The sequence below is a fragment of the Henningerozyma blattae genome, chromosome 9 (genome assembly GCF_000315915.1).
Source record: "Henningerozyma blattae CBS 6284 chromosome 9, complete genome".
Lineage (NCBI taxonomy): Eukaryota > Fungi > Ascomycota > Saccharomycetes > Saccharomycetales > Saccharomycetaceae > Henningerozyma > Henningerozyma blattae.
This window is the reverse complement of record NC_020193.1, coordinates 140323-164280: the sequence shown is the minus strand read 5'-3', so window position 1 is coordinate 164280 and position 23958 is coordinate 140323. Positions and strand designations below refer to the sequence as shown.

Genomic DNA, 23958 nt, shown 5'->3' with positions numbered 1-23958 from the left:
TTTTTTTTTTTTTCTTATATTTGTTTTGGGAAAAAATCCGCGAATAATTAGTGAATGAATATTTACAGTATCATGAAAAGATGATGAGAATGATGACGATGAGATGAGGGATAGTAAAATTGTGTGAAGATACTTCTAACAATTTAGAATAAAAAAAGAATGTTAATAAAGAGTAGGTAAGTATTTACAATGGGTCAGTCTAGATTTTTTGGAAGTGAAATAAAAAAAAATTAAAAAAAAAATCAAAATTTCTCGGATCTGTAAAAGAAAGGGATAATTACTTAAAGCGGGAATGTCAGGTGCTGAAGGGGTGAGGGGTGTACTAACAGTCTAACGTATAGCATCTTTAAAATCTTGAGTAGATTGGAATACTACATTTTTATTCTTTGTTATAGTAGCGTAATGTAGATATGTAGATGAATTTGTTTGAGATTGTTGTTTCAACAAATTGTTATTTGCATTGATTGTATCTTTAACTAATTTAACTGGATCATTTGAAAATGAAGATGAAGAGGAAGAAGTGGAATAATTTTCCAATTTTTTAAATAATTTGGAGGAAAAGATGAAATCAGATATTATTTGATTTTGATTTGAATTTGTTTGTAATAGAATAGTTCTTGGACCATTGATTGTTACGAATTGTTTATTTCTATTGATGAAATATTTGAAAATGAATTTTTTGAAATGATCATTTAAATAATTTAAAATTTTATAATTATATGTCATAAATAATTTCCAATTAAAATCTTCGACTATTTGTTTATCATTTTGCTTGCCTTCTGTATCGGTGATTATCTTATTTGAATTTAATTGATTATTTATGGAATAATTTAAATTTAAATTTTTCAAAGAATTTTTAATATCGAATTGAGAAATTCCATTCATGGCAACCAAACAATTTTTATTGATAATGATTTGATCTTTTTGATCAATTAAATCTATGTTATAACACGAACCATTGATATTCAAGATGACATTCCCTCTACCTGTAATACGATTCTTGTCAATATTTAAAGAAGAATTGTCTTCGAATGCCAATAAGGGATTGCCATTAAACTTGTTATTCACAAACAAATTCCAATCTTTGGTACCATCTATCTTTAGATGGAATAATGAAGAATTTTTATTATTTCCCAAAGAGGAGACGACAATTGAATTGTTATTTACAGATGTATCTTTATTTGAGGATGTGAATAAAATTTTATCAAATTTAGATGAATTGAATGATTTATAATGGAATAAATTAAAGAATACATTTTTATAAATAGTCTTTATATGGAAATTATTTTCTTGTATATTGGACAAAAGCGAGATTAAGGAGTTTGGTCTGATATAGAGGGGCAAATTGTAAGGGATTTGGACCGATGCTAATTTTGAAGTATTGAATATTTGTAGATCATTTGTTTTGTCGTTTGTAGATTCGGCAGTGGATTTTGGTACGAATTCATCCAGTAAGGTAATTTTCACCTGGTTTAACCTTTGAGAATCGGTTTGTATGGATCTAGATAGTGGCCGGTACGTCGATACCAACAATCTATGCCTTACTCCTAGCATGATTCGTGAAGTGTGTGCTTTTCTTATTGTTTTTTTTTCTCTTACATTGGGGGAGATTTATATATCTATATATATATAATCTGGCAAATCCTTTAAATGTATTTTTCTTTGGAGATCTCGGATACGAACAAGTCCGGGAAAAATACACCCTTGCCAAATAGTAAAAGACACTATAATATATAATGATAATGAATGATGATGATGATGGTGGTGGTGATTAAATCTATTTATTATTTTCCAATTGCTTTACATAAGAGGCACTACTTAGAGAGAATATTCTATCGTTATCATTAAATGCAAGATCAACACCGTTGGCATTATTACCATTAGCATTACTACCATGATGGCCATGGCCATGCGATTTTGTAAAGTGTTCGAAACCTTTAACAATGTTACCGTAATAATTATGACTTATACCATTGGTTGAAGTGTTAGAAGTTGAATTATTTAAGTAGAGTGTCTCTGAATCATAAATTTGTTGTTGTAATCGATCCAAATCATCTTGTAATTGTTTTTTCATGGTAAGAGATTGTCGAAGTGATTTCTTGAGTTGTTCATAATGAGCACGTTCGGCTTCGGCGGCTGCAGCTGAATCGGCGGCTACCGGAGCAATGCCGTCCGGCACTGGTGTGGCATGGCTATTTGCGGCGCTAGCATTTGTGTCGCTGTCTTTGCTCTTGGCGTCAGTGGCAGTGGCATTAGTGGCAGTGGCATTAGTGGCAGTGGCATTAGTGAGGCTAGCATTCTCAGAAGAAGTGTTTGTTGGCGGAACACTGTCGTCCGAAGTTGTTGGGGTTGGTGAAGGCATGTAGGGGGATATGTGAGCACGTGCACGGGAGTTGACCACTAAACAGATAATCTGTTAATTTGGACCCCGGGAGTTTATAAGAGAAACATTATGTGTCACGTGCAGTCTAGTTTACTCTAGTCTAGTCTAGTTTACTCTAGTCTAGTCTACTCCATTCCATTGTTTGGCTTATCATAGTTTAGCTTAGCCTGCTTCAGTTTCCAAGAAGATACTGGACAAGTATTGACCATTCATCGGCCCAGGAAGTTTATCCAGAAAATATTAACCCGGGACAGTTTACCCGGCCACACCCAAAGTTTACTCGGGGCCGTCCTTTCCCGCACGTGACACGTGTTTCACGCGCCACGTGTTGCATCTCGTGTTTCACGTTTCACGTTTCACGTTTCTTTTCCCTCCCCTTTGGCCCGGCCATATGTTTCCGCGCGAATTCCGCATGCAGCACCCCTATGCGGCTGCGACGCCCGTGCACCGCCCCGCAACCGCCGTGCACCCCGCTTATCGCTGCTTATCGGCGTCGCGTGCCACCCCTTTCAGCTTGTCGCCCGTACACCTAATTCCACAGGCTTCTTGGGTGTCTCTCCACGGTGTTCTGTGATTTTTCCCATTGCACGCGGCCCTTTCTGTGCGTACTACGGACTTTCTACTGCACCATTTCCGGCACTGCGGCTCTTTCTAGCCGATCTCGTGCGGGCTCCAGTTCCCGCCTGTTACTCAGAAACACCCAGAGTACCCAAAAAGTGTCGCGTGTCGCGCGTAATCACTGTAGAATGATAAGAATTTTCTTTTTTGTGTCTAGTATTAATTATTCTATTTCCGTAAATAAATTAGCTATCAGGTTCTATCAATTGCCTAATTCTATTTTTATAATAACAATATTTTCCATTTCAAATTATTTTATCACCATTATCGTTTATCATTCATCTAGTTCATGATCATATTAGCTCATTGCTCATTGCTCATTGCTCATTGCTCATCTATACTCATCCCTATTATTTGTGAAAAAAAAAAGAATAATACGAAGAAAGAAAAAAGAAAATTTACTATCATCATCACTGGGCTTCTAGGCTCTCCTCTATTAAGTAGTCAACAAATCAACAATCGAAATTTTTTTATTTTTTTTTTTGGTTCAACATCACAATCGTCTTATATATAAGTCTTGATATATTTTATATATTCCTAAAACACAAATTCTTTTCGTCTCATTCTTATCTTGATTTCCTGTCAATAAGAAAAAAAAATCAAACGTTAAAGTCAAAATAATATAGCATATCCCCTTTCCCCCCCCTTGTTTCCCCTCCTACCTTCCCCTCTCCCACAATGTCTGAATATAATAGTGTTGAAAAGACTCAAATTTTACAAAAATATAGAGAATTAGACCAAAGAGGTCGTATCGTTGCAGAATACGTTTGGGTTGATGGTACTGGTAACTTGAGATCAAAAGGTCGTACTTTGAAGAAGAAAATCACTTCTATTGATCAATTACCAGAATGGAATTTCGATGGGTCCTCCACTAACCAAGCTCCAGGTCATGATTCTGATGTTTATTTGAAACCTGTTGCTTTCTACCCTGATCCATTCAGATTAGGTGACAACATTGTTGTCTTGGCTTCATGTTACAATAACGATGGTACTCCAAACAAGTTTAACCATAGACATGAAGCTGCTAAATTATTCCAAGCTCATAAGGATGAAGATATTTGGTTTGGTTTAGAACAAGAATATACTTTATTCGACCAATATGATAACGTTTACGGTTGGCCAAAAGGTGGGTTCCCAGCCCCACAAGGTCCATACTACTGTGGTGTCGGTACTGGTAAAGTCCATGCCAGAGACGTTATTGAAGCTCATTACAGAGCTTGTTTATACGCTGGTATTGAGATTTCTGGTATTAACGCCGAAGTCATGCCATCTCAATGGGAATTCCAAGTTGGTCCATGTACCGGTATTGATATGGGTGATCAATTATGGATGGCTAGATATTTCTTACACCGTGTGGCTGAAGAATTTGGTGTCAAGATTTCCTTCCATCCAAAACCTTTGAAAGGTGAGTGGAATGGTGCTGGTTGCCATACTAATGTTTCTACTAAGAATATGAGAGCCCCAGGTGGTATGAAATACATAGAGAATGCTATTGAAAGATTGTCCAAGAGACATGCTGATCATATCAAATTATACGGTAGTGATAACGAACAAAGATTAACTGGTAGACACGAAACTGCCTCTATGACTTCATTTTCCTCCGGTGTTGCTAACAGAGGTGCCTCTATTAGAATCCCAAGATCTGTTGCCAAGGAAGGGTTTGGTTATTTCGAAGATAGAAGACCAGCTTCCAACATTGATCCATACTTGGTCACTGGTATAATGTGTGAAACCGTTTGTGGTGCCATTGAAAATGCCGATATGTCTAAGGAATTTGACAGAGAATTCTCTTAAATATACGGGCGTTGGCGTGAGCGTGTTTGCATATTCTATTTATATATTTATTAATTATAATTATATATTATTTATAATTTCATTTGTACTATAAAAATAAAAAAAGGTAATTTTTAATGTGAAACGAGATTTGTTTATTTATTTGCTTTTTATTTGCTTTTTATTTTTATAAGTCAAATTGCCATTGTTTGCAAGAAGAATGCGAAGAGCTGAGCAAAGCTGAGCAAAGCTGAGCAAAGCTGAGCAAAGCAGAGCTAAGCAGAGTAAATGACTGATATTTCAATGAAGAGGCCGGGTAATGCGGACGGGTTTTTTTACCAAGCTTTATAAGGAAGGGAAAATGTATATGAAAATATATAAACAATGTTAAGTACCAAGAGAGACGACGTAATAAAATACCAAGCAAGATAAAGAAGAAGGACATCGCACAATGATTTTGTTGGATAGCACACATTTTATGGAAATCCATAATGCCATTAGTTTAAGGAACATCCAATGGGATAACTTGGCCATGCAACGTGATATTAGTGAGACAGATGTTTCCATTATCAAGAAATTAGAAAAGATTTTAATCAAACATGCAGCATATGAGACTCCGATGCGTATTGATGAAAGTATAATTTTGCCCATGATTCATTTCTTGAAAAATAGTAATGATGTGGAAGCTAATAAATGTGTGATTAATCTATTTACTGAATTATTTACTAGTCAAGAATTAAACTTCAACGGGGAAACGATTGAATTTTTCCAAAAAAACCCAACTCAATTGAAAGAATTGTTCCAAGTGTCCTTGCAAGGGGATGATCAGACTGTTTTGATTGGTGTTTTCAATATAGTTTCATTGTTGGTGGAACAAGGTTCATTATTGAACGTGGAGATTGTGGATGGATTATTGAATAGCGAAGCGTTTGTACGTATCTTGGTGAATATCGAACAAATGGAAACTAGTTATGTCTGCATGAGATTGTTGCAAGAACTTGCTGCGGTCAAGAGTTATAGAAAAGTGATTTGGAAACATCAAACCAAGTTTGTTCCTACTATATTCCAAATAATCTCTAGAGCATTGGATAGTAACAACTCTACCAAGATCATTGCTACGAATTCGAACAATTTGGGGATTCAAATGCAATACCATTGCTTGTTGTTGTTATGGTTATTGACGTTTGATAAATCCATTGCGTACGAGATTACACAACAGTACATTGGTGGGTTCTTGAATCTTTTGAAATTGGTGAATGTTACTATTAAGGAGAAGATCTCGAGAGTGTGTATTTCTATTATATTACAATGTTGTGATAAACGTGTGGAGAATCACAAGCTATTGATTAAACAATTGATTTTGCTCGGTAATGGATTAAACATTTTGAATTCGTTGGGTGAGAGAAAGAAATATTCGGACGAAGAGTTGAGAGAGGATATGGGGGTGTTGAGGGGTATATTGGAGGATGAGTATAAAGAATTGACATCGTTTGATGAGTATGTTGCGGAGGTAGACTCGAAATTGATGTGTTGGTCACCTCCACATGTGGATAATGGGTTCTGGAGTGACAATGTGGACAAGTTCAAGAGTGATAATTGGAAATTGTTCAAGAAGTTGATTAGATTGCTTGTGGACACTACGAGGAAAGCCGGGGGTGTTAATGATAAGGAGAGCAAAGTGGTGATTGAGGTGTTGTTGAATGACATCACACATGTGATTCAATTGTTGCCTGAGAGTATTGATGTGTTGAGAGATGAGAATTGTAAGATTGTTATTATGGAGTTGTTGACCCATAGTGATTCGCGTGTCAAATATGAGGCTTTGAAGACTACTCAAGCCATGATTGGGTATACTATTTGAGCGAGATGATATACGTGAGTATGTAAGGTGTAGGGTGCAGGGTGTAGGGTGCAGGGTGTATGGCGTATGTAAGAGATATATTTTAAATAGAAAATCAATAGAAAATCAATAGAAAATCAATTTTTAGTAAGCTGCGAGTGAGGTTCCGGGTAAACCTCGGGCGGATGCTGGAAGAGTGGAAGTGTATATAAAAAAAGCACAAGCACAAGCACAAGCACAAGCACAAGCACCAGCTCAAACCCAAACCCAAGCACCAATATCACCCACACAATGGAGGACTATTTCTACAGAGGTTATTATGATGAAAAATTTCTACGATTTCTTATCAAGTCCAATACGAACGATAAAGAAACCTTTGTTTGCCACGGACAAGGCAAGATACAAGAACTGTTCGAGATATGTCAAGAACTGCACTTGTTAAACCCAAACCAAACACACGAGGTCTACGAATTGTGCTTGCGTCAATTGAAAATAATGAATCGGATAAGTGAGACTAGTGGTAACTGGATAGTTTATCCGTTATTCAAAGTATGTGAACAATTCCTGCACATGACTCGGTTATTGCCACGGAAGAAGAAATTCGAGAAACGTAAAGTCGAATTACTGGAAGAATGTGGCCGGAATATCCACCGTTCCTTTACACTATGTTTGAATGACCGGAATCCGACCCGGATGGAAAACCGCCAACTCGGAGTATATTCTCTCGCGAATCTCGAGTTCGAGATATACGGCGAATTGGGCAATCGAGACATGTGTCGTAATCTGATCAAAGTGTTGAGTAGTAGAGAATTGATGTACCATGAGACTCCTTTGAAAAGCCACATGGTTAAATTTAAATATTACGTGGGCGAATACTACGGATGTTACGAGTATGATTTTGCCAAGTCGTTTGAACATTTGAATGATAGTTTGATGAGATGTCCCGTGAACGTTCCGGGTCCGTTTCGAGATCAATTCAATTTGATCAAGACAAGGATTCTTATCAAGTTGATTCCGGTGGCTATGGTGAATGATCAAAAATATTTGAATTTCCGGACTCTTGTAGAGACACTATTGGATATACTGCCTGGGCCGGGGAATTCTGCTTCTCCTGGAGTGGAACTAGTTGACTTTTTGCAAGAAAAATACGGGAATTTGATTCAATCGTTTCTGACTGGGGATATCGCGCTGTACGATGCCAGCGTACGTCGTCATCAAGTATTCTATTTACAACAGGGAGTATATGTGGCAGTGCAGCGGTTACGAGATTGTGTGGTGTTGAAGAGATTGAAGAGATGGTATGCTCGAGGCGGGAATGCGGGGCAAAGTGTGGTGGCGTTGAAGGGGCTATGTGGTGTTTTGCGTGTAAAAGATGTGGCGCAGATAGAATGTCAGCTGGCACGGCTGATAGCACAGGGCAAAATGCGGGGGTATATTTCGCACGGGCATGGGGCGGTGGTGTTGTCCAAGACACGGCCGTTTGCGCCAAGAGCGAGTGCCGTGAGCGTAGCGAGTGGGACGAGCAGAGGCTAGGCAGGGGGGCACTGTCTAGGGCGTATCGGTCTAGGCAGGGCAGGCAGGGCAGGCAGGGCAGCCTGTCTGGCCAACCCTCTCCAGCGAGGTCTCGCCCCTCCAGGCCTCTCGCCCCCCTCTTTTGCCTCGGCCGGCATTGTCTCGAACCTTCCACGGTGAGTCCCTCCACGGTGAGTCCCTCCACGGTGAGTCCCTCCACGGTGAGTCCGGCGTGACCCGACCCGCGTGACTGGCGGAGATCAATCTCCGCTGCCGTCCGCTTCCGTCATCAGCAATTTTTCCTCCACGGGTCCACGGGTCTTGATTTTGTTGAATGGAATTTCCAAATTGCTGTGGCTATTGCTATTGCTGTGGCTATTACTATTGCTGTTGAAATTGAATCTGTTACTCGATCGCTATTTCGACTCCGCCGTCATGCGTCTTGCGTCATCGCCTGCGTCATCACCTGTGTCATGCACAGACGTCATGCGGCACGTCATGCCTGTCATGCTGCTTTATAAGCAATTAAGCTATTTATCAATACAAACATTGTGTTTGACTAATATAGTTTGTTAATTACGCAATGCGATGTGAGATGAACTCAACTGTAATAATCGTAGATGCTTTTACAATTTTTCAACATATATAAACAACCACTTTACACTACTTCTATACCATCATCTTGTCCAAACATCCCTCATAAACAAAACAACAAACACATACCCCCTACACAAACACCACGTCACAATCAATGCAATTCCTAACTTTAACCTCAGAAGTCTCTCAACCTTTTGTCATCCCAGCAGTGTCTCCAGTCTCGCAACCTGTTTCTCGTAAGAACTCTCTTGCAGACTCTGCTCAATTACCACAGGATCTAGACACTGGCGCTTTGGACGAAGCTCTTGTCGATTCTCTAACAGAGCCTTTGGCTCTACCAACAGACTCATCCTCTGTTGCTTCCCCTACTCTTGACTCTCCCGCTGCCGTACCAAGACAACGTTCCGGTTCTCTAGCTCTATTGTAGGCTATTTTTTCCGGCAAGGCAAGCGCGCCGCAATTTAAAAAAAAAAGTTAAAAAAGAAAAGTTAAAAAAAAGAGGTTTTGGTAAAATAATAAACCTCAAAAAAAAACAGGTTGTCATATATATTGACGCGATGAGTGCATCTTACGAAGGTCCAAGCATCTAGTATGCTTCGCAAACGCCCTCCCCTCCCCTGACATGTCACAGCAACAACAACAGTTGAACTTAAAGATCAAGTATTTGAAATTGAAAAGAATAAATGAATTGAACAACAATTTGAAAAACGAACTGCAGAGAGATCGTATCCATTCTTCAAACGCCTGTTTGAATCTGATCAATTTCACTTCGGAGGAGAAAGATTTCACTCTACCGGACATTTGGGGTTACGCTCCTACAAACCATTTCCGTGTTACCAATACACAACCTCATCATCAGGCACAGCTGTCCTCCGACAATGCTTGTTGTTCTATTATGTAGTGTGTATCTAGCTTCTTTTTTTTCCTTATCACTATTATAAATAAATAAATTATATATACCATGCTATAAACATTTTTTCACTATCAACTCTCTATCGCCACTTTCCTACCCTCCCAATTGACGATCTTCATTTTCAATACTCATTTGGGATTCACGCGTTCCTTCGTCCGAACCACACCCACAGTCATAATCCTCCAAAATGGTACTACAGTCATACTCATCTTTCTTCAAATATTCATTAACCATATTATGTACATGACACCCCCACATCGATGCTGCAATACGACTGCTCGTCTGCACAGGATACTTGGATATCAATTTCACAAAATGATACGAACATTCCCCACACGGATATAACTCGGCATACAACGTGATAAACTCCTTCAGTTTGTCACGTTGCTCCATAGTAGGACGTTCAGGGAAACGTGCCAACACGGTATGGAAATACTTCCAAGAAACTCTACCCAACTCTTGTTTAGTCTCGAGATCAGGCATCATGGGCATAATTGTGTCGTATAGTTTTGTTTCCACTGGAGCCTGTTCCTCCACTACTTGTTTTACTTCGGGCACGGACACTTCCACTCCCAATCCCACATCCTTAACATCTTCCTTAGTCAATGATATAACACTTTCGGTTTGACTAGAAAAATATACAAATAGTATTATTATACTACCCAACACCAACGATCGGATCAAATGTGTCTTCTTCACCAGCATTGCTTTTCTTTGCTTTGCTCTGCTTTGCTTTGCTCTGCTTCACTTTATCTTGCTTTATCTTGCTTTATCTTGCTTTATCTTGCTTTACCTTGCTTTACCTTGCCCTCTCTCGCTTGTCACTCTCTGTCTCTTTTCTATTGATCTTATTTGCCCGTTTCACATTACCACGATTTCATCATTTTTCTATATATAGATAATCTACGTCTTTTTCTTTTTTTTTCCATCCACCCCGCCGTGCCTCGCGATATCTTTCGCAACTTGTTTTCCTCTTGTAGTAATCGCGTCTTACTTTTCTCTTTTCTTTTGTTTTCGCGAAAATCAATTCCAATCTTCTTTCAGTTCACTTCAATGTATTTTTATTCATCATCTTCTATTTAAAGCTAAACTAATTCGATTCGTTTCCAATTACTTCTCCATTCTCATTCCCATATTCAATTTTCCTTCTTCATCCCTACCATCCCTTCCACGCTACGCTACACTAAAGCTAAGCTTACACAAACAAATCAAATCAAAAAAAATAAAAAAATAAAAACAAAACTATTACCTATAAATATGTGTGGGATCTTTGGGTATTGTAACTACCTCGTCGAAAAGACTAGAGGTGAAATCATCGACACTTTAGTCGAAGGGCTGGAAAGATTGGAATACAGAGGTTACGACTCCACCGGTATCGCCATCGATGGCGATGAACCAGATTCCATCGATATCTTTAGAGAAATCGGTAAAGTCTCCTCTTTAAAAGAACAAATCAAAAAGGCAAACCCAAATAGAGATGTCACCTATTTAACTCACAGTGGTATCGCACACACTAGATGGGCCACTCACGGTCAACCAAAACAAGTCAATTGTCATCCTCAAAGATCTGATGCTGAAAATCAATTCGTCATCATCCACAACGGTATCATCACGAATTTCAGAGAATTGAAAACTTTATTGATGAATAAAGGTTACACTTTTGAATCAGATACCGATACTGAATGTATTGCTAAACTTTTCCTTCATTTATATCAAACTAATTTAAAATCAGGTCATGAATTGGATTTCCATGAATTATCCAAATTAGTCCTAATGGAATTAGAAGGGTCGTATGGTTTACTTTGTAAATCCATCCATTACCCAGGTGAAGTCATCGCTACTAGAAAGGGTTCTCCATTATTGATTGGTGTTAAATCTGAAAAAAAATTAAAAGTCGATTTCGTCGATGTTGAATTCCCAGATGAAAATGCTGCTCAACCAGAAACTCCAATGACCATTAACGAACCTAAAGTCATTAAATCATCTTCTTTGAAATCCAATAAATCCGATTTCCATTCTAAAGACGGATTAATGCCAATTGCTGCTAATGAATTCAACCTAAGGCATTCTCAATCAAGAGCATTTTTATCTGAAGATGGTGCTCCAAATCCAATTGAATTTTTCATTTCTTCTGATGCTGCTTCTGTCATCAAATACACTAAAAAAGTCTTGTTTTTAGAAGATGATGATATCGCTCATATCTATGATGGTGAATTACATATCCATAGATCAAGAAAGGACGTTGGTGGTTCCATGACTAGATCTATTCAAACTTTGGAATTGGAATTAGCTCAAATCATGAAAGGTCCTTACAAACATTTCATGCAAAAGGAAATTTATGAACAACCAGAATCCACCTATAACACAATGAGAGGTAGATTAGATTTCGATAACAATTTAGTCAACTTGGGTGGGTTGCAACAATTCATTCCAACCATCAGAAGAGCAAGAAGATTAATCATGATTGCTTGTGGTACTTCATACCATTCATGTCTTGCCACAAGAGCCATTTTCGAAGAATTCTCTGATTTACCAGTCAGTATTGAATTAGCCAGTGATTTCTTGGATAGAAAATGCCCAGTCTTTAGAGATGATGTTTGTGTCTTTGTCTCTCAAAGTGGTGAAACCGCTGATACTATGTTTGCCTTAAATTATGTCATGGAAAGAGGTGCTTTAACTGTCGGTATAGTCAACACTGTCGGTTCCTCCATCTCTAGAGCCACCAATTGTGGTGTTCACATCAACGCCGGTCCAGAAATCGGTGTTGCCTCCACTAAGGCTTACACTTCTCAATACATTGCATTAGTTATGTTTGCTGTCTTATTAGGTGAAGATCGTATCTCCAAGACTGAAAGAAGAAAAGAAATCATACAAGGTTTAAAATTGATTCCAGAACAAATTAAACAAGTTTTGAAATTAGAACCAAGAATTAAACAATTATGTGAAAATGAATTAAGTGATCAAAAATCATTACTTTTATTAGGTAGAGGTTATCAATTCGCTTCTGCTTTAGAAGGTGCTTTGAAAATTAAAGAAATCTCATACATGCATTCCGAAGGTGTTCTTGCAGGTGAATTGAAACATGGTGTTTTAGCATTAGTCGATGAAGAATTACCAATCATTGCATTCGGTACCAGAGATTCTTTATTCCCAAAAGTCGTTTCCTCCATTGAACAAGTTACTGCCAGAAAGGGTCATCCAATCATCATTTGTAATGAAAATGATGAAGTTTGGAATAAGAAGAAGTCTGAAAACGACAAGTTTATTACATTAGAAGTTCCAACCACTGTTGATTGTTTACAAGGTTTAATCAATATCATCCCATTACAATTAATGTCATATTGGTTAGCTTCCAACAAGGGTATCGATGTCGATTTCCCAAGAAACTTGGCTAAATCTGTCACCGTTGAATAATCAGGGTAGACACTTTAGTAAACCTCATACGTAAAGCATTGGCCATAGGAATATGACCTACCATTAACCATTCTATCAATAAAAAACAAATAAAAATAATAAAAAAACAAACTTAATTTGTATTTTAAATGTTTGAATTAGAACATTAAACAAAAAAAAGAAAAAAATAACGAATTTTAAAGTAATAAACTTTTTTTTTCATTTTTCTCAGACTTTACTACTTTAATGTGTATTTTTTTTCTTTATATATATATATATATTATATATTATCACTTCATATGATACCTATAACTTTACGAAAGATTTTCAATCATAACTTAGCAAGTAATAAACATCACAACCTTCCAAAGCTTAACTTAAGATTGCAACTTAGTCAGGCAACTGTAGATTTTACTAAACCGGGAAATATCTGATTACGAAATACCTCTATGCTAAAGAAAAAAAAAAAAAAATAGTCCGAAAGGCAATCCTCACTAAAAGACAGCTTCAGCATACTCCAAATCAAAAAAAAAAAAAAAAAAAAAAAAAAAAGAAAAAGAAAAAAAAAATAAAAATGTGACAATATTAGGTAATATATTCATCTTATATACATAAAAATACATCTACGCATTCTTATTTTGCTTCAGCAGATCGTAGAACTGTCAAAATTTCAGATGCTGCGTGTTGTTCTGCATGTTTAACATCCTGTCCGATACCTGCACCAAGATCCTCAGTACCATTACCACATATCGTCAATACACACCCTGGACTAATATGATAACTATCAAAGGTTAATCCCTTGACTTTATTATTTAGTACTTCTTTACTATGCATTCCTTCTACTAATCTGCTCTCAAACTCAGGCCATTCAAATACTTGACCATTGTACTCTCCATTCAATAACGCCATATAATATGCATATTTTTGGATTTGTGTAGACCACATCTTACGACTCTTCTTGTACTCATCTACACTCTTGTGTAATAAGTTAATAATTCTTGATTTTTTACTTCCAGTCTCACTAGGACCGTATTTGGAATTTTCTCCTTGGAAATCATACATTTTTGACATGAATGGATTGAAAAAAGATGCATGAACTGAATTGTTATTACTGATTCGATTCACTGCAGATTGACTTCCAAACATCCCATAGGGGTCTTCATCATCTTCTTCTTCTTCTTCTTCATAATTTCCCTCACCTTCATACGTATCTTCTTCTTCACTGAAATCATATCGTACTGAACGTTCATTCTTACTGATATCTTCAGGATTAGATTCCTTGTTTTCAATCTTAGTAAATTTGGCGAGTACAGGTTTCAGAACTTTGATTTTTTCACTTGGTTTTTCATATGCCTCGTTCGACTTGCTTGTCAAAGGTGCCAATGGAATTATTTCATTTTTCACTTTACATTGTAATAAGTAATCCTGTATCTCAGTTATATGCTCCAAAGCTTCAACAACAACTTCTTTCCCCCAGAACTTTCACCAAGAATTAAATTTCCCAGTCGTAACAATTTTTTTTGTTGCCATTAACCAATTCTGTTTCCTCATCAATGGAAAAATCTAATTGATTCTCATTCAACCATCTAGTAAAATCCTGTTTCCTTCTTTCATGTTTAGATTCCAGCCCTTTATCAAATAAACCTTCTTTAAGCGACTCATGTTCTTTAACTATACCAGTCAAGGGATCCACGCATTCTTTAGTAAATTCACGATTCTGGTTAACAAATTTATCATAGAAGGATTCTATATTTAATGTCATAGATGTACATAAATAATTACGATCAGATTCTTCCTTAGCATTAGGAACATTATTTTCTGAATAATCCAAATGCTTGCTCTTTATAATGTTTTGATATATTTCTTCTAAACTATTACCATTATAATGTGAATAATCATGGTATAAAGCCTGTGCAACAAAGGCTCCACACCAATGTCTACCTAAAAACTCCATTCTTGTTTGAGGTCCCATAGATAAATTACCTCCACTCTCTGATGCATTAGGTGTGGCTTTATTTTTCATGCATTTCAGTAGGTTCCCGACTAATTTTCGAAAGTTTTTATTACTGGTAGCTTGGATCAAGGGATCATATGCAACAATTCTTTGCATTTTGTCATCGGAAATTGTCATTTGCATTATTTCATCATCATCAAACGAATTATCTAGTACCGTTCTCAAATCATCCTGTAACCGTTCCCAGACCTCTTGGATCTGAGATAGTCTATAATAATTATTACCAAAATCAGCCATTGTTATCAAGTTGTCTTGTTATCAACCTTGTAATATTTTGTATGAAATTGTTTACTATGGCTTTTTTTTCTTTCTAATATTGGGAAATTTTATTTTTCCGGAGGGTCCATCCTTAAATTCTGAATATATCCCACTATATAAATTACGCGTTATATATATGCAATATGCATATGCCATTGCACTGTGGAGAATCTTTGTTTCTTGATAAAATCTTTTTGAAATTCACTTCGGATTAATGAATCTGATGCAGCATGCTGTTCAGCTAGCTTAATGCTTGGGCCATTACCAGTACCAATGACATTGCCTTCATGACAGCATACTGATATGAAGCAGTTTTTTACTGCCATGATTGTGTAGTATTTTAATACATTCGTCTTAATCTTTAATTCTCTATATAAGACTTCTTTACTAGCCTTACCATATATTAAGCTATTGAGAAAATTATTCCAATTAAAGTTTAAATTATCAACTTCTTCATTTAAGATAGAGATATAATAAGCATATTTGTTGATATTACCTTGTAAAACTGATATAGATTTATTTAGTTCAATCTCCTCTCTTAATAAATCAAGAATATTTTTTTTAATAAACCCATTTGGTTGTTCTAAGTTAGGTTCACCCTATTTCTCTTTTTCAGCTTCAAAATTATATTCATTGACAACAGGATACTCAAAAGGTTTATCATATGCTGCATTATCTGACAATAGTTCAACATCATCTTCTAATCCATATCCATAGTCTATATTATCAATTAAAAATTCGTTTTTGTCATATTTTTCTGCATTAAAAGTATTAATTGGGTTATTTGCACTATTATATGACTCAGAAGGGGATTCCATCAGGTCTTCTGATGTTATACTGTCTATGCCATTAGAGGGGATATTTTTGGGAATTTCTATTTCCTCTTTCGATTCAATAATATCTGTTAATGATATGAACTCACCTTTGACCTTTCATTGGTACAAGTATTCCTCCATTGCATTCAGGTTATTAATTGCGTCATTAATTACTTCTCTTCTACAATCCAGCGTATTATTACTAATAGCTTCACCTAACAGAATGTTACCTAAATTTAGAGCCATAGTTTTTTTTCCAGTAGATAATTGAAATTTGTTCTCTAATGAAAAGTTAAGTTTATTTTTAATATTTACATCATTTTGTAGCCAATTTTTGAAATCATTGAGTTTTTTTTGTTTATTAACCTTTACAATGTTAGTGAAATCAGTACCCGATGATTGTTCTTGAGTGGAAATCAATTGGAAATTTAGATGCAGAAGATCTTGCATTTCATCATAATTTTCAGAAAGAAATCTATTAAATATTAGATCACCAGCATATGCCATATTATTTAGTCAAATGCCATTCTTATTTTCTATATTTACCAAGGAATTCATCATTTCCTGATGGAATCTTGCTAATGCTTCTCCGTTAGATATTGTACTATCTTTATAGATCAATTGAGCCACAATAGCAGAAACCCAATGACTACCTAAAAATTCCACATCAGTTTTGGAGCCCTTTTTTTTAGCGTCCAAATAAACATTTCTTGCCAAGTGCTTATCCTCTTTACTTTTCAAAATTAATGATTTAGAATGTTTTTCAGTAAGAGATGCTGATACATCATCGGATAGAAGATTACTCAGCTCAGTGGTTAATTTTTTAAATTTATTATTAGCTGTCAACTGTACAAGTGAATCATATGCAATTTTATTGTGATCAGTCTCAAATTCTTTGACATTAATCATATTATCTAATTCATTATTAGTAAATCCATTTTCTTTTATTATGTCTAATGCATCAACTAGCTGAGTACATGCATTGAAGAAGACGAAAATATTTATCACCAAATTCAGCCATCCTTCCAAAAAATAAAATAAAACTTAAGCCCTATATTAATATTACTATAAGTGTTCCAATGCAATATGAATGTTCTTAGGTAAGATATAATATTATATAGTGACGATTAGTAATTGGAGATATTTAAAGCTTAATGTTCCTTTCCCTTTTTTTTTCCAAAGTCCTATACAAATTCATGTACTCATTGTATATTAAATATGTAACCTTAAGCCTGAGAGCTTATTCCGACCCATCACTGTAAACGGAAATTTTAGAGTCCGTGCATTCCCATCGGAAATGTTATGAGCCCCAACTAGTGCCGTATATAAAATTTACCGTATTACTGCTATACAGGACAGAAGAGTTTTAGATTAAATCTGTTAATAGTAGTATAAATTATGTAATAAAATAAAGTATTAGAGTCTCTTTTAAAAGAATTATATTCAGATTACTGTTGGATATTTTTTTTAAAATACTAAATCCCTTTGAAGAAAAAAGTAATAGGAGGGGATAATAATTAAAAACTATTAGATGCTTGCATATTTGTAAATAGCATCTAAATTGCTACATATTAATTTTAAAAAAATATAATGAAATATTTATTTCTTCTATATAATACTTTATTTTAAAATATATCGTTTCCTAATAGTTCACCGTTTTTGATATTTAGTGAAATTTAATTTTCTTAAGCAATATTAAATATGAAAAACTGGAGAAGAGTAGGTATAAGTATCTAAAAAAAGATAGTCTATTAATAGCTACTCCAAGAAAAAAAAAAAAAAAAAGAAAAAATAGAATAACTCATTAATCTCTATTCAAAAAAAAGTACTACATTACCTTAATAATCTATTATACATTTATTTAGTCAAGAAAAGATGATAGATGAATATTATTTTCGTATGAAACAACCTTATACCATCACATATTCAACAAGAGAAAGAGTATCCCCCATCAGAAATAGAATATGTTTCGAAGCAATGGCTATCTGCAATTACTGCGCATATAATCTCTCAAGATAACAACAAATGGACTACAGTCCAAGAGCTTCAGGAACTACATGAAAATACACTGAAATTGATGTACTTAGATTACGACTCCCATAACAACAAGCCAGATAATACCCAGTTAGTTAGAAGAGAAATGATGTGCCATAAAATTTACAATATCATACAATCAGCAACTTTTCCAGGACTTTTTTTTGAAGATGAAATTTTTTTTACTCACGATATAATGGATGTAGTAGATACTCTTTATGGCAATAAAGAACTATATTACGAACTGGATACTAAATTTAGAAGGAAATGGAAAAATATCAAAAATAAGGTCGAAAATTGGTTAAACCAGAAAAATGTTGATTTATTCTTTGAAAATAAAATCAATATGATAACTGAAAGAGAAACTATCACTTTAAATTTTGGTGGAATTAAATTGGGAAAAGCATCTGGTAAGGTTACTAAAAACGTTAAAAAGGAAGCCATTGATCAATCTTTAAAAAAGTTATATTTGTTAGAATTCTATTTAAATCAAGTAAAACGAGAAAATGATATAATAAACACAAAAACTGAATATTTTACTTCTCCAAATGATAATTCCATTTTAAGGAATACTGTTGGTGGTGAACGTTTTCAAGAATATTCTGGAAGTGATGATGGTGAAAATTCTCAATATACGCCAGATTATGATGCGAGTACTCACGAAAATATTAAGCTTCGATATTCTGAGCTAGATGGTTATTCTATTCCATTTGATTTGACCAAGGATATAAAAAAATATGGACCACCTAATAAAAATACGCCAACAGGATTTATTAAGGTCCAATTATTAGAGTTACTTATTAGGGAGTATCGTAAAGGAATACTAGCAAATACAGCTAGTATATGTACTTATATTAATTATATTTCTTTAATAAATGGAGAATCAAAAAACAAACATTTTCAATGGGGACGTTTTGAAGAACTTCTAAGGTATGGTAAAAATTCCAAACAAGTATTATATTCTATGATAAACGGTAATTCACTTCCAATAACATATGAAAGCGTTAAAGTGGCCAAAAATAATTATGTGGCGGTTTGTCTACAAGCAAATGTTATTATTGGCGCAGGTGATGGCCCAAGTATGAAACTTTCTCAACAGCACGCAGCATCTGATGCTCTCTTTAGATGAAGATTCTAAATTGTACTTTTAAATGATATCTAATAACATTCTATAGTTAGTGGAATATATTTTTATGTTACATCATATTATATATCAAAAATCTCTACGACTTACGTAAAGTACTTAACTTTTGCATAATTAATTAACTTTATTTAGAATATATTCTGCAGTTATTTTATCACTTGAGTTTGATACTCTGGTAATTTTATCTAAATTTTCACGAGCAATATCAAAGAATTGTTTTTTGTCATTCATTTGTTTTGTTATTAACAGAATTAAAGTCCAACCTTTCAAATATAGTTCACTTAATTCAACAGATCTTAATGCATTATCTAAAGCTTCCTGTAACACAATATCGAACAACTCTTTGTTATTTTTTATTTTTTTCTTATCTAATTTTAAGGCTTTTAAATATAATATTTCAGATATTTTAGCAAATGCAACATAATTGAATGGCATTAAAACAACTAATTCTTCAAAACAATATATAGCTTGATCAAATAAGCCTAATTCGAAATATTTTTCACCAGCATACCACCAAAGTTCTGGATCAATAGGAAATTTTTCAATCAATTCCATAATATGTCTCAAAGTATCGTCAGGTTTATTAGTCTTTACATTGTTTTGCATTGTTATTAATCTCTTTGATAATAATAAGTATGAGTAAGGATCGGTATCAAATTCCAAAACTTGGTCGATGGAATTATTTATGAAATTTATGGCAACTGTATCATTTTTATTGATCTGTAATAAGGTAACTTTCATTAAGTATAAATTTGGCGAATGTTCACCAAATTTATCTCTTAGGTTGTTATAGATAACAGTAGCTTCAATATCTTTGCTCAAATATACTTTTAAATAAAACATCATATCCCATAAAGATAACTCTAATCCATCATTTCTTTCCGGATCTTTTGTATGTAAATATAATTCTAAATCATCATGTAGTTCTAACAACGCCTTGGGTTCTAACTGAGTGTATAATTTAGTTAATACAATTGTTTGAAATCTCTCTCTAGTTCCGGTTAAACCCTTAGTCATATTGTATTATTTTATATCTTTAAGTATGAGATGTTTTATTTTAGCTCTTATCCTTTCAATCTACTTTTGCCACTATCGGTAGTTTTATACCTTATTTAATGTATCTAATATAAATATATCAAATATCCTTTAATAATTTAAAGTAGCGGTTTAGAATTTGAATAATTTGAAAAAATCACCTAAAACGAGGCGGGAAAATTTTTCGAGAAAAAAGTAGCGGGAGAATAGAAAAAAAAAAATAAAAAAAATTAAAAATAATAGTAACAATAAATTATTCAGTTTATGGCATCTTAAGATTATTTTAAAATTAAGATTTTGTTAATGTTATCTTAGTCTTTAAAAAGGTTAAATAAATTGAAGGACATCACCTACCCAATTATTACTACCACCCACCATGTCTATTAATATTTGCAGAGATAACCATGATCCATTTTACCGTTATAAGATGCCTCCAATCCAAGCCAAGGTTGAAGGTAGAGGTAACGGTATCAAGACTGCAGTTTTAAATGCTTCCGATGTTGCAAGAGCCTTAAATAGACCTACTCCATACATTATTAAGTATTTTGGTTTTGAATTAGGTGCTCAAACATCTATTTCAGTGGATAAAGATCGTTATTTAGTTAACGGTGTTCATGAGCCTGCTAAATTACAAGATGCATTGGATGGGTTTATTAACAGATTTATTTTATGTGGTAGTTGTAAGAATCCAGAAACTGAAATTGTTATCACAAAAGATAATGATTTAGTAAGAGATTGTAAGGCTTGTGGTAAAAGAACTCCAATGGATTTAAGACATAAGTTGTCATCATTTATTTTGAAAAACCCACCAGATTCCATCGGTGGTTCTAAGAAGAAGAAGAAAGCTGCTACTGCTTCCGCAAATGTTCGTGGTGGTGGTGTTTCTATTAGTGATTTAGCTCAAGGGAAATCTCAAACCGCTACTGGTGATGATGAAACTGCTCATGAAGATGATGATGAATTAGCTAGACAAATTAAAGCAGCTGCTAAAGATCTTGAAACTATTGAAGTTAAAGATGATGAATGGGCTGTTGATATGTCTGAAGAAGCTATTAGAGCTCGTGCTAAAGAATTACAAGCCAGTGAAAATGCTATTAGTAGTGAAAAGATGAATAAATTAGATCAATATGGTGAATGGATAATTGAAGAAAAAGAATCATCAGAATTACCAAGCGATATTGAATTATATAAAAAAGCAGCAGAATTAGATGTTATAAGTGATTCTATGGTTGGTTGTGTTATTGCTCAATGTATTTTCAGCAAAGATATTGTTAGTGAAATTGAAGAGCATGCTGCATTTTTAAATAAGATTATTAATGAAGATAAAGATTTTGAAAAGAATTTCTTGGGTGGTATTGAAAGATTTTTAGGTTTAGAAAATAAAGATTTAATTCCAACTCTACCAAAGATCTTATTAAACTTGTATAACAATGATATCATTTCTGAAGAAGTTATCATGAAATTCGGTACTAAAGTTTCTAAAAGATATGTTCCAAAGGAAGTTTCCAAGAAAGTCCGTAGAGCTGCTAAACCATTTATTACTTGGTTAGAAAACGCTGAAAGTGAAGATGAAGATTCTGATGAAGAATAAATATATTGATGATAATATATATATATGTATATGTAAGAACTGAAATAATGACAGAAGCACATACAATTCGGAAATAAATTCTCCTCCCAATATAAAATAAAAAAAATATAAAAGTGGAGGGGGGGGGGGGGGGGGAAAAGAAGCAAAGAATGATATGGTCTTGCTTTTAGCACTATTAATTTTATTACATTAATATTGAAATTTAATTTAACTTAATTCCATTATTAAGTTTGTTTTTTTTTTAAAAAAAAAAAATTAGTATATTTAGATGTATATATATATCCCTATATAATTAATTATATAATAGATTTTAATGCTTTCATTACAGAATTCTTGTGCTGTATCAATCTCATTAAAGTAATCATTTACTATTACCATTATTTGAATTATTATTAGTATTACTGTTTGATGGATTATTAGTGTTTGATTGGTTGTTATTGTTTGGTAAGGGCATGGGCATCATTGGAGGAATTGGGAACCCAGGAAATCCACCAAACATGGGTAAATTGGGGAAATTTTGTGGAGGAGGCGGTAGTGGTTTTTTTTGAGATTGTGAAGAAGTTAATTGATTATTTTTCATATCTGAATTTTTATTATTATCATTATTATTTGTATTGTTATTGCTGATGTTGCTGTTTGACATGTTGTTAGTGGTAGTGGTAGTTGTTGTTGTAGTAGATTTTGTTGGTGAAGGGGATTTTACAATTGGTTCGAATATTAAAGGACCATTTGCCAAATCTTTATTAATGATTGAATTTGTTATATTTTTATTTGTCATGTTATCGTTATTATTACCCATATTCATCCCCATATTCATCCCCATCCCCATAGCCATATTTCTCCCCAGATTTATATTTGGATTATTATTATTTGATAAGATTGGATCATCATTTAATTTTCCTTGTTGTTGTAAATTTAATAACCCCATTAAAATTTTATGTGGATTATAATTGAATTTCAAATTTTCAGTTTTATTTAAATACTCCATCCATGTGAATTCATTAAACCCATAATTGAAATAATCTGATAAATTTGCACCTGGTTGTCTCCAAGGTTTTTCTTTCAAGACCTCTGGATCTAAAGAAGTGATTAATGAGTCTTCGAAAGTTCCTACTTTATTTACATCTACTGTTGTAGTTGTAGTTGTTGTTGTCGTGGCAGTGGAATCATTATTAGTTTCATTAGAATCGGGACTAATTGTGGATGTTGTTGCCGTCTGTATTACGGATGCATTGAGATTTGTAGTGTTTAATGTAGAGGAAGTAGTATCGGGAGCTATTCTTATTAAAGGAGCGTTTGATGCTGTGGTTGTTGTAGTGGTGCTGGCAGAAGTAGATGGTGCAGTGGTGGCGGCCATTTGAGTCGCATTTAACGAATCTAGTTTTGAAGTGTCTGAACCTGTACCGATAATGAATTCTACATCTGAATCTGAATCTGAATCTGAATCTGAATCTGAACCCGATTGTGAATATGAATCTGATTCCGCACCTTCATCTTCTTCCAGCTGCTCTTCTTCTATTACTTCATCAGCAACATCTAATTGATCTTGTGAATTGCCATTTTCTAGTGACGAGTGGTCTAGTTTTAGTCTTTTCTGTGGTATTGTAGTTTCACTATCTAATGTGCGTTTTTTAGTGGTAATGGAAGTAGATTCTTCAGTATCTGAACCGTATAAGAATTTATCATCTTCATCACTGGAACTCATAATGTAAAGGGTATATATGAATTTATTTTTTTGTACAAATAAATGATGACTAGTATGTGTGTGTGTGAATATATATGTATATATAATGAGAGAATTGATTAAACAAATAATTGATTTGAATGTATAATAATAAAAAGTGGTTGTGTGTATGTATAATAAAGAGCGGTGTATAATGAATTAAGTAAGACCAAGAAAATGAATTAAAATGAGTTATGAAATGGAAATGAATATTAATGGAAATGAATAGTGAAAATAGATATTGAAAAAAAAAAATGTAAAAGATGAAAATCCGAACTCCCCCAAAATGGCAAAATACCGAAGGCGATAAAGTTA

The 23958-nt window shown here is 34.3% G+C and overlaps 13 protein-coding genes across 13 annotated transcripts; 8 read left to right on the top strand and 5 right to left on the bottom strand.

The window, feature by feature from the left end:
* Positions 1 to 330: 330 nt before the first annotated feature.
* AIM24 (Aim24p) lies at positions 331 to 1554 on the bottom strand (the record flags this gene model as incomplete). The annotated part of the gene is made up of 1 exon (XM_004182217.1): positions 331 to 1554. The coding sequence occupies one exon, from the start codon at positions 1552 to 1554 to the stop codon at positions 331 to 333; it is 1224 nt and encodes a 407-aa protein (XP_004182265.1).
* Positions 1555 to 1777: 223 nt separating this feature from the next.
* On the bottom strand, positions 1778 to 2362 carry EAF6 (Eaf6p; the record flags this gene model as incomplete). Its single annotated transcript, XM_004182216.1, has 1 exon — positions 1778 to 2362. One exon carries the CDS (start codon positions 2360 to 2362, stop codon positions 1778 to 1780), a length of 585 nt encoding a protein of 194 aa, XP_004182264.1.
* Positions 2363 to 3679: 1317 nt separating this feature from the next.
* GLN1 (glutamate--ammonia ligase) lies at positions 3680 to 4795 on the top strand (the record flags this gene model as incomplete). The annotated part of the gene is made up of 1 exon (XM_004182215.1): positions 3680 to 4795. One exon carries the CDS (start codon positions 3680 to 3682, stop codon positions 4793 to 4795), a length of 1116 nt encoding a protein of 371 aa, XP_004182263.1.
* A 430-nt stretch (positions 4796 to 5225) lies between these two features.
* VMA13 (H(+)-transporting V1 sector ATPase subunit H) lies at positions 5226 to 6635 on the top strand (the record flags this gene model as incomplete). Its single annotated transcript, XM_004182214.1, has 1 exon — positions 5226 to 6635. The coding sequence occupies one exon, from the start codon at positions 5226 to 5228 to the stop codon at positions 6633 to 6635; it is 1410 nt and encodes a 469-aa protein (XP_004182262.1).
* Positions 6636 to 6905: 270 nt separating this feature from the next.
* Positions 6906 to 8147, top strand: TBLA0I00830 (uncharacterized protein; the record flags this gene model as incomplete). Its single annotated transcript, XM_004182213.1, has 1 exon — positions 6906 to 8147. The coding sequence occupies one exon, from the start codon at positions 6906 to 6908 to the stop codon at positions 8145 to 8147; it is 1242 nt and encodes a 413-aa protein (XP_004182261.1).
* A 730-nt stretch (positions 8148 to 8877) lies between these two features.
* On the top strand, positions 8878 to 9150 carry SPO24 (Spo24p; the record flags this gene model as incomplete). Its single annotated transcript, XM_004182212.1, has 1 exon — positions 8878 to 9150. The coding sequence occupies one exon, from the start codon at positions 8878 to 8880 to the stop codon at positions 9148 to 9150; it is 273 nt and encodes a 90-aa protein (XP_004182260.1).
* Positions 9151 to 9345: 195 nt separating this feature from the next.
* Positions 9346 to 9624, top strand: STE18 (Ste18p; the record flags this gene model as incomplete). Its single annotated transcript, XM_004182211.1, has 1 exon — positions 9346 to 9624. The coding sequence occupies one exon, from the start codon at positions 9346 to 9348 to the stop codon at positions 9622 to 9624; it is 279 nt and encodes a 92-aa protein (XP_004182259.1).
* A 105-nt stretch (positions 9625 to 9729) lies between these two features.
* ERV2 (flavin-linked sulfhydryl oxidase) lies at positions 9730 to 10341 on the bottom strand (the record flags this gene model as incomplete). Its single annotated transcript, XM_004182210.1, has 1 exon — positions 9730 to 10341. The coding sequence occupies one exon, from the start codon at positions 10339 to 10341 to the stop codon at positions 9730 to 9732; it is 612 nt and encodes a 203-aa protein (XP_004182258.1).
* A 552-nt stretch (positions 10342 to 10893) lies between these two features.
* TBLA0I00790 (uncharacterized protein) lies at positions 10894 to 13050 on the top strand (the record flags this gene model as incomplete). The annotated part of the gene is made up of 1 exon (XM_004182209.1): positions 10894 to 13050. One exon carries the CDS (start codon positions 10894 to 10896, stop codon positions 13048 to 13050), a length of 2157 nt encoding a protein of 718 aa, XP_004182257.1.
* Positions 13051 to 18193: 5143 nt separating this feature from the next.
* On the top strand, positions 18194 to 19279 carry TBLA0I00785 (uncharacterized protein; the record flags this gene model as incomplete). Its single annotated transcript, XM_004182208.1, has 1 exon — positions 18194 to 19279. One exon carries the CDS (start codon positions 18194 to 18196, stop codon positions 19277 to 19279), a length of 1086 nt encoding a protein of 361 aa, XP_004182256.1.
* Positions 19280 to 19408: 129 nt separating this feature from the next.
* On the bottom strand, positions 19409 to 20311 carry EMC2 (Emc2p; the record flags this gene model as incomplete). Its single annotated transcript, XM_004182207.1, has 1 exon — positions 19409 to 20311. The coding sequence occupies one exon, from the start codon at positions 20309 to 20311 to the stop codon at positions 19409 to 19411; it is 903 nt and encodes a 300-aa protein (XP_004182255.1).
* A 394-nt stretch (positions 20312 to 20705) lies between these two features.
* TIF5 (translation initiation factor eIF5) lies at positions 20706 to 21920 on the top strand (the record flags this gene model as incomplete). The annotated part of the gene is made up of 1 exon (XM_004182206.1): positions 20706 to 21920. The coding sequence occupies one exon, from the start codon at positions 20706 to 20708 to the stop codon at positions 21918 to 21920; it is 1215 nt and encodes a 404-aa protein (XP_004182254.1).
* A 361-nt stretch (positions 21921 to 22281) lies between these two features.
* On the bottom strand, positions 22282 to 23625 carry FIP1 (cleavage polyadenylation factor subunit FIP1; the record flags this gene model as incomplete). The annotated part of the gene is made up of 1 exon (XM_004182205.1): positions 22282 to 23625. The coding sequence occupies one exon, from the start codon at positions 23623 to 23625 to the stop codon at positions 22282 to 22284; it is 1344 nt and encodes a 447-aa protein (XP_004182253.1).
* Between the last annotated feature and the right edge of the window lie 333 nt (positions 23626 to 23958).